Genomic DNA, 12,644 nt, shown 5'->3' on the forward strand with positions numbered 1-12,644 from the left:
TAAAAACTATTATTTCATGGCTGAAAATGTCCCACTGGCTTATCTCTGCTAAGAACAAACATGTCTTTCACTCCTCTGAAAACTGTTATTGCTCTCCATCAGCCTATTATTTTTTTTTTTTGTGGAATATATTTTCGTAGGTTGCCATACTGGTGACAAAAGTTCGAATGCGTCACAGGACGTATGTACTGTAGCTACCCTGTAGATAAAGTTGTGGCAGTGGGGAGTGTGGTTCTGTAGGACTTTGTGAATGGAGAAAAGAGGGGGCAGACTGTTCAATTCAGTTCAATTTTATCTGTATAGCGCTTTTTACAATTGTCATTGTCGCGGAGCAGCTTTACACAATCAAAAGAAAATTATGGAAATTGGTATGAAATGTGAAAAATGTGTATGACTGTGTGAGTGAGTGTCCACCTGTGGGTAAGTAACGAGAGCTGAATTCTTCCCTCTGTGTCACTCAGAGAGAGAGAGAGAGAGAGATAGCAGCATGGCTGTGGAATTTAACCCCCAAACATAAAAGCATCAGAAATTTAATAGTGAATTGTTTTTTATTTCATAAACACATTGTTTTCTTTTTTGAGGGTGTCTAATGGGAAGTGCATAATTTTCCGCTTTTTCCATGAACTCAATAAACTTCGTAGTTGAGTTTTAAGTTATCTTGCAGTTGCATCTCTATGCGATGCTCTTTTGTATAATATTGCCTCTCAGAGGTAGGGAACGCTGTTGATTCATGAGCTGAGATTTTGCTAATTGGATGCATGACCTTGTGGGGCAAAACTGTGCACAAACCTGTACTGTACGTGGCTTACTGCTTGTGTGGAAGAAGACTGGTAGGGATAAAACTGGATGAAATTTTGTATTTAGGAGCGTATTTATCTAGTGTAACTTGTAAACTTTGCATCTGTGTCCTATAAGCTGAATATCTGGCCTTGTGTTTAGGACAGGGTGGCACTGTACTGTAACTGTCAGGGAGCATGTACTGTGCATATTTGGGTGTGCATTGATCAGCTATAACGTCAACACAAAGTTAATTATCAGGTGTATACCAGGAAATAGGTGATGGAATCATGGGCACCAAAGGCTCATCTATGCCTTTAGGGACCAAAGTTCAGCCCGTCCAGTTCGATCCCACAGAAGAACCAATGCAGCACAAATCCAAAAAAAAGAAAAAAAAAAAAAGTCAATGCACACCACCAGAGGTCTTGTAAACTCATGCCCTAAGGGTCCAGAGCTGACAGCACAAGGGGAGCCCTAACACTCAGCACAATGTTTAGCATTATAAAGTTATGGATGATCAGTGTATGTTTGGGTGCAAGCTGCAAAATTCCCAATCAGAGGATTGAATTGAATTAACACCGTACAGTGTTTATACCACTTAGTGGTTAGCACTTGCACCTCCAGGGTCCGGGTTTTATTCCCCAGGTTTGATACAGAATAAAGTAGTATAGAGGATGTGTGAGCGTGTAAGTGTTTAAGTATGGTTTCTAGATATGCAAATGTTAAATAAAAGTGGATTTTGCTGCATATGTTTGCAATAGAAAGTAAATGATGGCGACCAACACATTAATGGGAAACCCCTCGCTGAGAAATCAAGCAGCAAAAGAAAATCTTTGTAACCGCCACTGGATCCCAGCCATGCATAGACTACTGACTATGTTTGCTTTTGATTTATTTGATCAGATAAACAGAGAGTTAATATAAAAGCCTAAAGAACTTCACATCCATCATGGTCACGACAGGCAGCGGTATCTTCAGTGGAAAGGTTTGAAACGATAATAAATTGCAATTCTGCCACCACTGCACGTCCTCCTGCCCGTTATTCTGAGCTCTGGAGGATTCCAAGGCTGCAAAAGTGTCTCAAAAGTCTCCAAAAATACTGGTTCCCAACCACTAACAAAACATAACAAATTATCTGTTTTTATGTAAGGTATACAAACTTTTGCACTGTACTGTATACTCCTATTAAAATTGAATCATACCCATATCTACTAAATACCCTGGTACGACTGAAGTGGTTTCTTTGCACCACTGTTTTGTGAATATCTCTGTATGTGACTGTGTGTATATATATATATAGTGTAAACTTACACGTCCTGAAAGTAGCGGTGATGCCCGGTCCCACCACGGAGCCAAACAGGACATAGAGGGAAATCACATACTCAGTGTCATGGACCAGATTTTTTAGTAAATACTCTGTAATGCTTTTATTCAGAGCCATCTGCCTGGGTCGATCTCTTCCAGTAAATTCTGTAACACACACACATAATCACTTCGACTTAACTAGGAGAAATAGGCTTAAACAGATAGAAAGAGTGTGTGAGAGAGGGATCTTCAGATTAAGGCATATTGGTATTTATATATGGTCATTTAAAAACAAAAAAAAGGAAAGACATGTCACAAGAACCCTGCCTCTAATCTTTCATCGTCTCTCCTCCACTTTCCTTTTCAATTCCACGTCTTCTCTCGTCTGTGATTTAAACTCATCCCTGTGTCTGCCCCGGAACTGTGAGTCATCTCGCTTCCCTTCATTACGCCTTTACGAGTCCGCAGGTTGCTCGTTTCATGTGCAGCCCAACTCGTTTTCCATCAGCCTCGTTCAAAGCCTCGGCGTTCAGAGAGGAATTCAAAGTGACATCCAGTTTCCGGTCCTACATTATCAGTACGCATGCATACGTTCATGTGTGGGCGCATACGCAAACTTTTTAGTACAATGACAGCATGAGTCACTAAACTTACCCAGTCGCAAAGAGATCAGTCGAGAAGAAGAAACAGTAGCACGATGAAAGATAGGGGTAAAGATGAAGAGATGGGAAAACAAAGTACTGTTGTTTGAGGTGTGTGTGTGTGTGTGTGTGTAACGTATATTGTACGTTACCTGCAGTGGGACCCCAGGCCAACCTGTATCCTGTGGCTCCTACGACAGCGTTCCATGAAGTCAAAGCGCTGTTGGTGCTCACCACGGTGGCCTTAAGAGTCTGTACAGCGCTGCTTTCCACTGACACACACACACAGACACACACACACACACACATTGTGTAACTCGGATGACTTCAATCAATCATTCATCTTCAGTAAACAGGTCAAGTGGGTCTATCCCAGGGAAGCTAGATGTGAAATGTAAAGCAATACACACCTTGAGGCAATCTATTGTAGCCGATCTACCTACATGCATGGTTTTAGGAGGAAACCGGAGAACTTAGAGAGAACCCATAAAGACACCCAAAGCATACAAGGTCAGGATCAAACCATCAAGCTGTCCTGATTTCTGATTCAACATATTTTTTAAATGAAATATTGCTATTGTCTAGACGGCACGGCGGCTTAGTGTCGCCTTGCACCTCCAGGGTCCTGGTTCGATTCCCGCCTCGGGGTCTGTGTGCATGAAGTTTGCAGGCTCTCCCCATGCTTGGTGGGTTTTTTCCGGGTACTCCGGTTTCCTCCCACTGTCCAAAAACCATGCAGATTAGGCAAACTGGCTACCCAAATTGCCTGTAGTGTGTGTGAATAAGTGTGTGTATATATGTATGAGTGCCCTGTTATGATTTGGGACCCTGTCCAGGATAAACCCAACCTTGTGCGCTAAGTCTCCTGTATACAGGATTTAGTGGTATATACAGTCTGATGAGTGAGTGAGTGAGTGTTTCTAGCGTTTAGTTCCTCACATGTCTTGACCTTGGCCGATGTCACCGGTCCTTCTACATCCACAAACACAGGGTTGATGCTGACAGTGTACTCTGTTCCAGAGTGGAGACCCTGCACCATGTAGAACTTATAGTTCCCTGCAAGGTTGACACTCTCAATGTGGCCATCTGGAAGCACACACAAAAAAACAAAACAGCCACGTTTAAAAGTATTACTATAAGATCAAAAAGAAAGACCCTGTTACCTTTATTTGGAAGGAAATTGGTTTTAGATGCTCAGAAACAAGCAAACTGCTGAAACACCAGAGGAACTGTTTACAGTCAAGCTACTGTAGTTTTACTTCTCCATGGACTGAATGGCAGCCATTGAAGAAAGAAGCCCCTGCTCGAAAATCCACATCTTCAAGCTCGGCTGAGGTTTCATACTTACAAAGATAAAGCCTTCTTCAAAAAATTTCAGAGTTAAGATGAAGAACATAGGCAGACTAGCCATCAGGAATACCATGGGCCGCAGGCATGGCATATTTACTTTTTTTGACTAGTAACACTGAATGAGTGCGATGGATTGACCCCCCTTCCAGGGTGTACCCCGCCTCATGCCCTGGGATAGGCTACAGGCCCTCTCTGACCCTGTAAACAGGATATAGATGATGAGTGCGTGAGTGAGCGTGACCTCTAGATGAACTTCTTCTCTGCAGCAGAGGTAAGGTCTTGCTGTCCAGGGAAGGTCTTCATGGGTTTTGCAAATGCACTTGACACAATACTGTTCTAGCAAAGAACTCTTCCAGATCTTTGTGTCTGTTAATGTTGTTTAATATCCCTAATGCCATATGATTTATTTTACAGTTTTGAAATTCCCAGTCCTACGAGGTGGAAAATAAATGCCTTTAGAACTGCATTTCTTCAGCTTTGTGCTTTGTATTTTGCACTATGACAGTAAAGTTGAATCTAATCATCTATTCAGATTCAGATTTTTTAGTTGAAAAAAAGTTCCGTATATGGAAGTCCCATATACCCTCTGTAGAACATGGTTGTGGATTATTAATGCTTTGTAGTGCTTTGTGAAGCTTAATGATAATGAATTGTAAAAATAAAAGATACTTTAGTTCAAAACCAGCTTGCTGTTGCATGAAGGATAAGAGACAGACATTCTTGCAGACATTAAAAGAAGATGCTTGGCGTTCTGTTACTTTGAGAAACCATCCAGAAAGACCTTGTGAGTACCTGAGGATGCCCAGGTGAGCCTGTAGCCCGACGCTCCTCTCACCGAGAGCCAGCGAGCCTGCACCGTGTCCGTGGTGGCGTTCTCTACCAACAGCTGCTGAACAGGGATCAGCTTCACTGTAACACGTCAGAGACATGAGTCATTACTGCTAATTGTTAAAACACTAAACAAACAAACAAAAATCCCTATAAAACAGGGTGAGGCATGACCTCTAATAAATTATTAAAGGTTAGCAAATTTGAGGAAGTGTTTGAGAAGGAGTTTCTCAGTTTCTCTGGGTCATGTTCATGAGCACAGTTTAAACCAACGGTCGGGTGTTTTTGGTAAAAGTTTATAAAGCAAAAGATCTGTAGTGTCCGTAACCATGTCAAATTAATGTTGCAATATCTTCACAATTTTGCATTTTAGAATAATACACTTTTTCAGGTTCATGTCTTTTATGTGAAATCTAAACAGGCCAAGTGGAATCTGATTGACAGTTAAGATCGTTGAAAGATTTGAATTCAAAAAAGGTTCCGGACACTAAAACATAAAAGGCCATGAAACTGTATTTAGCAAATGTGTTTCTTTATATCTGACACAAATATTAAATGTGTATGCGTATTTACAAAAAAACGAAGGATGGATCAGGAGATAAAGAGAGTTACGTATTATAAAGAAAAATGGTGTTATATGATCAGATCTGAAAATTCACTTTTTCACCCAGGTGAGACACTTTTTAGCACCTGTACCATGTTATGATCGTCTTTTTCTTTTCCCAATTAAAAACATGCAATTCCGATGTATATAATCACATACAGTTTGTAAATGTAGTGATATTTGTTCTTGTACACTCTTGTGGATACAGAAATGCCGCAGGATGACATCAGAGCCGTGATGATTTAGAGACCTGTTCAAGACGCATTAAAGACCTAGAAAATGTTAACACCCCAGATGTCTTCGAGGCTTTTCAGTTTCTTTATGGTGCATTCACTGAGCAATTAGTAATGTCTCGTGTTGGGGAAGACAACCTAATGACCTGTTAAGGAGTTTTGAGTTTAAGTGACTATTTAGAAACCACACCATTGACACATAAGGATAAGGTTACACTTATTTTTATTTTAAATAGCCTGTTTGTGCAGCGCCAGTCTGATTAGCCTGAGAGCAGAACTGAAATGATGATAAGTGTAGGGCAAGGAGTTACTTTATACACACCGGAGAAAGAGGAGGTCTGTGATTAAATCTATCCACAACTATAGCGTCATCTAGTGGTGAATGAGCAGACATCTTTATATGTACATTTACTTCATTCCAAGAGGGGGAAAACTAGATGGTAGATGGTTAGATGATATTATTAATCAAAATCTAGGCTGAAGTGAAGAGCCATAAAGTACAAGCAGAACTAAAAAAGATTGGACTAAAAAGTTAGTAACATTTTAGGTCTAATATAATTTTGATATCTGAAATAATAGAACGTTTGCATTTCTATACAGTTTCCTTTTAACAAATATAACTTTGCTGCTCAGCTCAGAATTGACCGAACGTCCTCTTAGAAAATATACATCTATGACTGGTGTTCGAGTCAAACTGGGATGAAATTTCTGGTGAATAAATGCGTAAAAGCCATTGACATTTATAGAAGACCTCAAGGACAGTACGGTAATGAGACTCTTAGCTGCAGTAAAACACGTGTGAATGACGATCCCGTTGGCCGAGATGGCTCAGAGCCCACTGCAGAGAACATTCGGTAAATGAAACGTCTGATCCTTGACAAATAACTTGTCACGGACTTGCGGAAGAAAGAGACTCATCTGTCTGTGGGAAATGTACACACAATCATTCACCAAGACCACTTGCGCGTTACAGAAACTTGTCTGGGAGTTATTGCCACATCCCCTGGTACAGTGCTGACCTCACTTTAAACCAATTCCACATGTTTGGGGCATCAAAGGAGTTCTTGGGGGGCCAGTGTTTTAGACATGAAGTGAAGCAGGTAGTCTGAGAAAACTTTCTACCCTGTTGGTGTCCAAGCACTAGTGAAACTCTGTGATAAGTGCATTAGTGTAGCAGTGTATTATATAAAGAAATAAACGGAGTTGTAATTTCTGGGTGTCTTACATTAGTGGCCAACATTGACTTTGTCTTTAATTTGTGCTGCACTGGATTTTTTGGCAGATCGGATCAGAAAGGAACCTGTACTTGATGTTATACTTATATTTATATGATGTTTCATATCACCAATCTTGCAGAAAGAGCTCATGCAGATCGTCTTTGTTTGTTTATCAGATTCACAGACTACCCACACAAATATGTCTTTTCTCTCTCTGGGTGTCGATGTTTTATCTAAGGCGGAGAACTGGAAAGCATTTAGTAGATCAAATCTCGATTTGGGAAAACCCCCAAGAGTACAGTGGATTGCAGCATAACACTGGTGAGACTATAAAGGTAATTTACAGCTTATATGAAGATAAAAACAGCCTTAAGTGTGTGATTTATAAAAGGTATAAATTATGAAGTAATGACATGAATCAAGGTATCAATTACAGGTATGTTAGGTTGGGTCATGATATTTTTTAAAAAAGTTATCAGATAACACGTAAACGGGCAGAAAGTCAAGACAAAGAAATAATAATAATAATTTTATACATGTTCTCCCGATGACGAAAACAGGCTCACTGGGTCCCTCTGGGTATATGGCGTAGATGCTAACTGTGTATATCTTATCCTCCTCCAAGCTATCAATCACATGAGAGGAGGCATCGCCCTGCAGCGTCTGCTCATAGATCATCCCGGGTCTGTCGGCTGGGATGATAAAAACAGAGAAAGGTTTGGACCTGATTTCAAACATCCATATAGTAAGTACGCACGTTATCAATAGTTATACAGTAGACTGAAGTGGGAAACTGGAATCGTTCTCTAACATAAAAAGCGATTTTAATGTCCGTTGCTCACATCTCGGGATGAAGATTTTGTACGTGTCCACGTGGCCGAGTGGGGACGTCCAGGCCGTGCGCAGAGAGAACAGCCCCTCCTCAATCACACGGAAGTTTGCTACAGGTGGAACAGGACCTGCAGTAAACAAGCAGAGCATGTGCATGCTGGAGTTTGGAACAAACTTGTACATTACTTCAACCTATAAGACAATCACAGATTCATTATACTGTGCTTGTTCGCAGAGTTCAAGTTGATCCTCATAATCCAATTCTAATGATAATTAAAAAAAAAAAAAAAAAAATTTTTAAACAGTGTTGTTATTTAACAAAGAGGAAAAAACATTTACAAGCCTTGATATGGTGGAGAAGTAAGGAGAAGTTTATTCAGCATTTATGGAAAGAGTGCTGTTTTTTTTTGTTGTTGTTGTTTGTTTGTTTTTTGAGTGACTCGAGTGAGACTTAAATTTTGGACAAGTAGTGCCACTATACAGTAAATGGTTAAAAAGCACAATGTATAGCAAAACTTCGGAATATTGTTGTGGCTTAAGAGGAATAAAACCCAAGGACATGCTGTGTTATAGGAAAGTATTCAACTTTATAAAGGTGATTTATGTCAGAAAGTACTGTATCATACTTAAGCAGGAGCGTTTGTGCTGTTGCGCTGATTATCAGCACGACTGTGATGCAGTTAGGAATCACAGGATAGGAAGCAGGTGGCAAAAGCTGAAAATGCTGCGATTTGCTTTGGGAGGGACAAGAATGCACAGGATTAGGACTGAATATATTAGAGGGACAGTGCAGGTTGGACCGTTTGAGAACAAGGTTAGAGAGGCCAAATTAATATGGTTTATCATGTGCAGGGGAGGGGTGAGGGGTGAGGGGTAAATCGGGAGGAGAATGTTAGAGATGGAGTTAAAGAGCAATGCCCGAAAAGTCGACATTATTGATTCCTTAAATTCAATTTAAATAAGCAGACAATAACTGCACATGTAGCTGCACTTATAAGTGCTGAAAGTGTTTTATTTGTGATTTTGTGCTCCGTTGATACTTACTCGTCTCAGCGTTTACAGAAGAGGATTCTCCTATGAGTCCCGGGTAGACGGCGTAGACAGTGAGAGAGTACTCGGTCTTTGGGGTCAACCCGGTTACTTTGGTATTTCCAACATCGCCCTTCAAATCAATCTGAGGCACAGGGATCAGGTTTAGGGTGCACGCATATGTGTTTGGGTCATACTTGAAAATTAAATGTGCAATGGAGTAAGACGTTCAAGTTTAGGCTTTAAATTTCCTTTCATTTCGATTGTTAATCTCGACAGGATAAACTCATGAGATAACTTAGGCGACTGCTAACAATTTAGGAATGTCAAGATTTAGAGTATAATTTTCATTAAAAGGAAGCATTCTATAAACAACAACATTAGGCCTCCTGTGAATCTACATTTGTGCTGCTAATTTTAACCTGAAATTACTGATTAACATTAACACATTTTCTTTTATTTTATTTCCCCATTATGTTGCTGTAACATTTTATCCCCCCGTGTGGGACTTGAATGTTGTGTTCATTTGTGTGTGCGCGTGGCTCTGTTGGCGTGTAGCTCTCACCTGTCGGGGTTTTATCGGGAGCAGATGGCCCTTTGGAGACACGGGAGCGATCAGCAGCCTGTAACCTGTCACGTCCCCAGTGGCCTGACTCCAGGAGAGCTGGAGAGAGTTGTAGCTCAACTCGCTGACCTGCAGGTCCTTGGGGCCGACCACCTTCTCCATCACTATCACACAGAGAGAGCAAGAGCGTGATCAGAGTGATACAGAGAGAGAGAGAGAGAGAGAGAGAGAGAGAGAGGCAGACAGAGTGAGAAGAGCTTAGACACAGGCTGACAGATGGTGTGAGATTCATTTCTACTCGAGTGAAGCCACGTTCAGGCTGTGTTCCCTCTCGTGAGCGTGTTCGGCTTCGTGCTGCGTGTCTCACCAGGACGTGTGTGTTTAACAGGTCGAGGAGGTTCGGAGGCGGTGAAACACACTCGGCGGGAGACTTTGGGCAGAAGGTTCTCTAGATGGGACGAATCAAGGCTGAGCATCAGGTGTTCCTCGTGAGGCTCGCTCACTATCCTCTTCAGCTCCTCCGGATCAGCGTTCCTTACACCTGAGGAACACACCAAATAAAATTATAATCTAATAGAACTCTAGTTAAATAAACCTCTGTTCTAACAAACATCATGAATATTCAAAACATCCAACATCAACTTCTAATGACTTTTCCAGCACGCCTTAGTTTCTTTTCACTAAAGAAAGTTTGCGACACTGTGTGGATGTGTGGTGCTCTGATGTTGGTGTACAGAGCCAAGATGATTTATTCACGCCTCTCCGGGGCTGACTGATTAGAGACTGTGTGTCAGAACATCAGAGAAGAAAAAGGAGACACGACTGATGAGAAATCACTGCAATTAGCTGGCCACTCTCTAATGAGCTGTAATTATTTCTGCGCTCTGGGCACCGAGATTGAGCCAAGAGTAAAGGAGCTAACCGCTGACAAATGCTGCACGCTGCAGCAACACCTCCTTATTTGCTGATATACTGTACAGTATGTTGACGGGTCTAATGACTAATTTGCCACAGCAGGAAGGAGCGGTGCACAGGATGTTGCTTACCTACTGCGAAAAGAGAGATGCCACTCTCCGCTATTGTTTTGACCGGGCCGTCGATCGCATCATCCGATCTGCCGTTAGTGATGAGCACCGCAATCTGTAATCAGACGGGGATAGGTTTCTTTGGGGTGTGTTTTTTAACTGAGCACTAGGAGATGCAAAATTAGTAAACTTTTTATAACTTAGTTAAATGTTAATCAATAATCGATTAATTAGTAATCTGTAATCTGTTTTATTTAAACAGGTCTAAAGACACAATCCCAACAAGTTAGTTAAGTAAGGTTCTGACCTTATTCTACAATCAGGCTGAAAAAGCATATCGCATAAACAGCAAGTGGTGTCCAAGTTAATAGAAATGTTAGCTCCTGAGAAATATGGTGCAAAACAAACATTACACATTCTATGCATTAATGGGCTACATTTTGAATTAGTTAAATCCTAAAATTAATTAACTGATTTATGATTATTCGTCAACATCACGACTTTAAACAGTAAAATACATCAAGTATAACAGGCTCCTGTAATTAGCATTGTCTATTGCATTATCAAACTAAAGTACTTTAGCATTAATATAACTTTAGTAATTGTTATGATAATAATAATAATAATAATAATAATAATAATAATAATTATTATTATTATTATTATTATTATTATTATTATTATTATTATTGTTATTATTATTATTTTTATGTCAGGACAAATTCTATAGAAATATAAAGCATTTAAGTGCCTGCATTAAACTACAATAAGGTCCATATATTTTGAAACAAATATTATTTTTTGTTGGGATTGTGACCCTAGACCTGCCATTTTGCCATTTGGCCACAACACTCAATTTAAAATGAAGTCCAGACTTTCAGCTTTAATACAAGGGATTTAGCAATAGTGTAGAAATACCAATTCTGGAAGTACAGCCATTTTTATACACACCCACCATATTCATAAATAATGGATCAAACTAACATAATTAAGAACACAAGTATTGCTCGTAATACTTGGATGAAAATGGACATGACAAAATGCTGAGTTTCCTCCCTTGAGATTCTTTGTCAGGGCTTTACTGCAGCTGTCTTCAGCGGTTGCTTATTTGAGGATCTTTCTGCTTTTAGTCTCGTCTTCAGTTAGTGAAAAGCATGGCTGAACTGACTTGGCCAGTAAAGAATGTCCCATTTCTTTGCCTTGAGTAGCTCTCACTGTATGTTTTTTAATATGTTTTACTATCCATCCTCAATATGAAGTGGCATCATGTTAGTTTTATAGCCCTATATACTTCAGAATTCATGATGCTCTGGATCACAAGCTGTTCCTTTATTTCTCCATTTTTTTATTTGTCCATTTTACTGCTACAAGTTAATTTTGGGCACATGGACAGGATTCTGTGGTCATCTACTTTAGTCTTATGGGGTCCTCCAGGCCTTTGTTAACTTGCCAGTTAACTCTTTTTTTTTTAAGAATATTTCAAACTGTTGTATTGGCCACTACCTTTGTTTTTGATATCTCTCTAATGTTTTTTTTTTAAGCCTAATGATGGCCTCATTCACTTGCACAGCCACCTCTTTGGATCTCATGTTGATTGTGCTGCCAGATGCAAATGTAACACTCAGATCCATGTCCAGGCCTTTTATCTGCTGGATTAGTCATGGAGTAATCAGGGAACAGGCCACACCTGACCATAACGATGTTTGTCAGGCGTTTGTTCCATTTTTTATGAACCCTAAAAATATGTGTGTGCGTTTGAACACATATAAAAAACAAATGTGTTAAACCAATTGAATTAAAGCTGAAAGTCTTGACTTCACTCACATTTTGAGTTTTTTATTTCACATTTCATGTGGTGGTCTACAGAGGCCAAATGGCAAAAAAATAAAAAATCTTTGTTCCAAAATGTATGAGCCTGGCAGCCTCAAGAACCAATATTTGTTCCCTAAGAATTCGAGAAATTTGGCTGATTATTAATATTACATTAAAGGCATTTGGCACACACCCTTATCATGAACTACTTTTGAGCAGTTGAGGATTAAGGGCTTTGCTTAATGTCCCATCATCTTGGTGATGGTTTTCCGATCAGTAGTCCAGCATCTTAACCACTGATCTACCCCTGTCCCAGTACAGCTACTGTAGTATGGTCATTGATCCATGGATCCATCCATCTAGGAACCTCTGTAGTCCAACTAGGGACTGTGGAGGCCAATGGTGACCCAAACTCATTTATTGGATG

The 12,644-nt window shown here is 40.1% G+C and overlaps 1 protein-coding gene across 1 annotated transcript in view; it reads right to left on the reverse strand.

The window, feature by feature from the left end:
- col7a1l (collagen type VII alpha 1-like) overlaps positions 1-12,644 on the reverse strand; it is a 112,197-nt gene that overhangs the window by 84,359 nt on the left and 15,194 nt on the right. The window contains exons 6-15 of the mRNA XM_053508693.1: positions 10,427-10,520; positions 9,748-9,921; positions 9,381-9,544; positions 8,831-8,960; positions 7,798-7,914; positions 7,492-7,647; positions 4,866-4,982; positions 3,663-3,809; positions 2,876-2,995; positions 2,089-2,247 (exon numbers count right to left, since the gene is read on the reverse strand). Coding sequence (XP_053364668.1) covers positions 2,089-2,247; positions 2,876-2,995; positions 3,663-3,809; positions 4,866-4,982; positions 7,492-7,647; positions 7,798-7,914; positions 8,831-8,960; positions 9,381-9,544; positions 9,748-9,921; positions 10,427-10,520 — 1,378 coding nt within the window. The remainder of the gene's footprint in view (positions 1-2,088; positions 2,248-2,875; positions 2,996-3,662; positions 3,810-4,865; positions 4,983-7,491; positions 7,648-7,797; positions 7,915-8,830; positions 8,961-9,380; positions 9,545-9,747; positions 9,922-10,426; positions 10,521-12,644) is intronic.

The sequence above is a fragment of the Clarias gariepinus genome, chromosome 12 (genome assembly GCF_024256425.1).
Source record: "Clarias gariepinus isolate MV-2021 ecotype Netherlands chromosome 12, CGAR_prim_01v2, whole genome shotgun sequence".
Lineage (NCBI taxonomy): Eukaryota > Metazoa > Chordata > Actinopteri > Siluriformes > Clariidae > Clarias > Clarias gariepinus.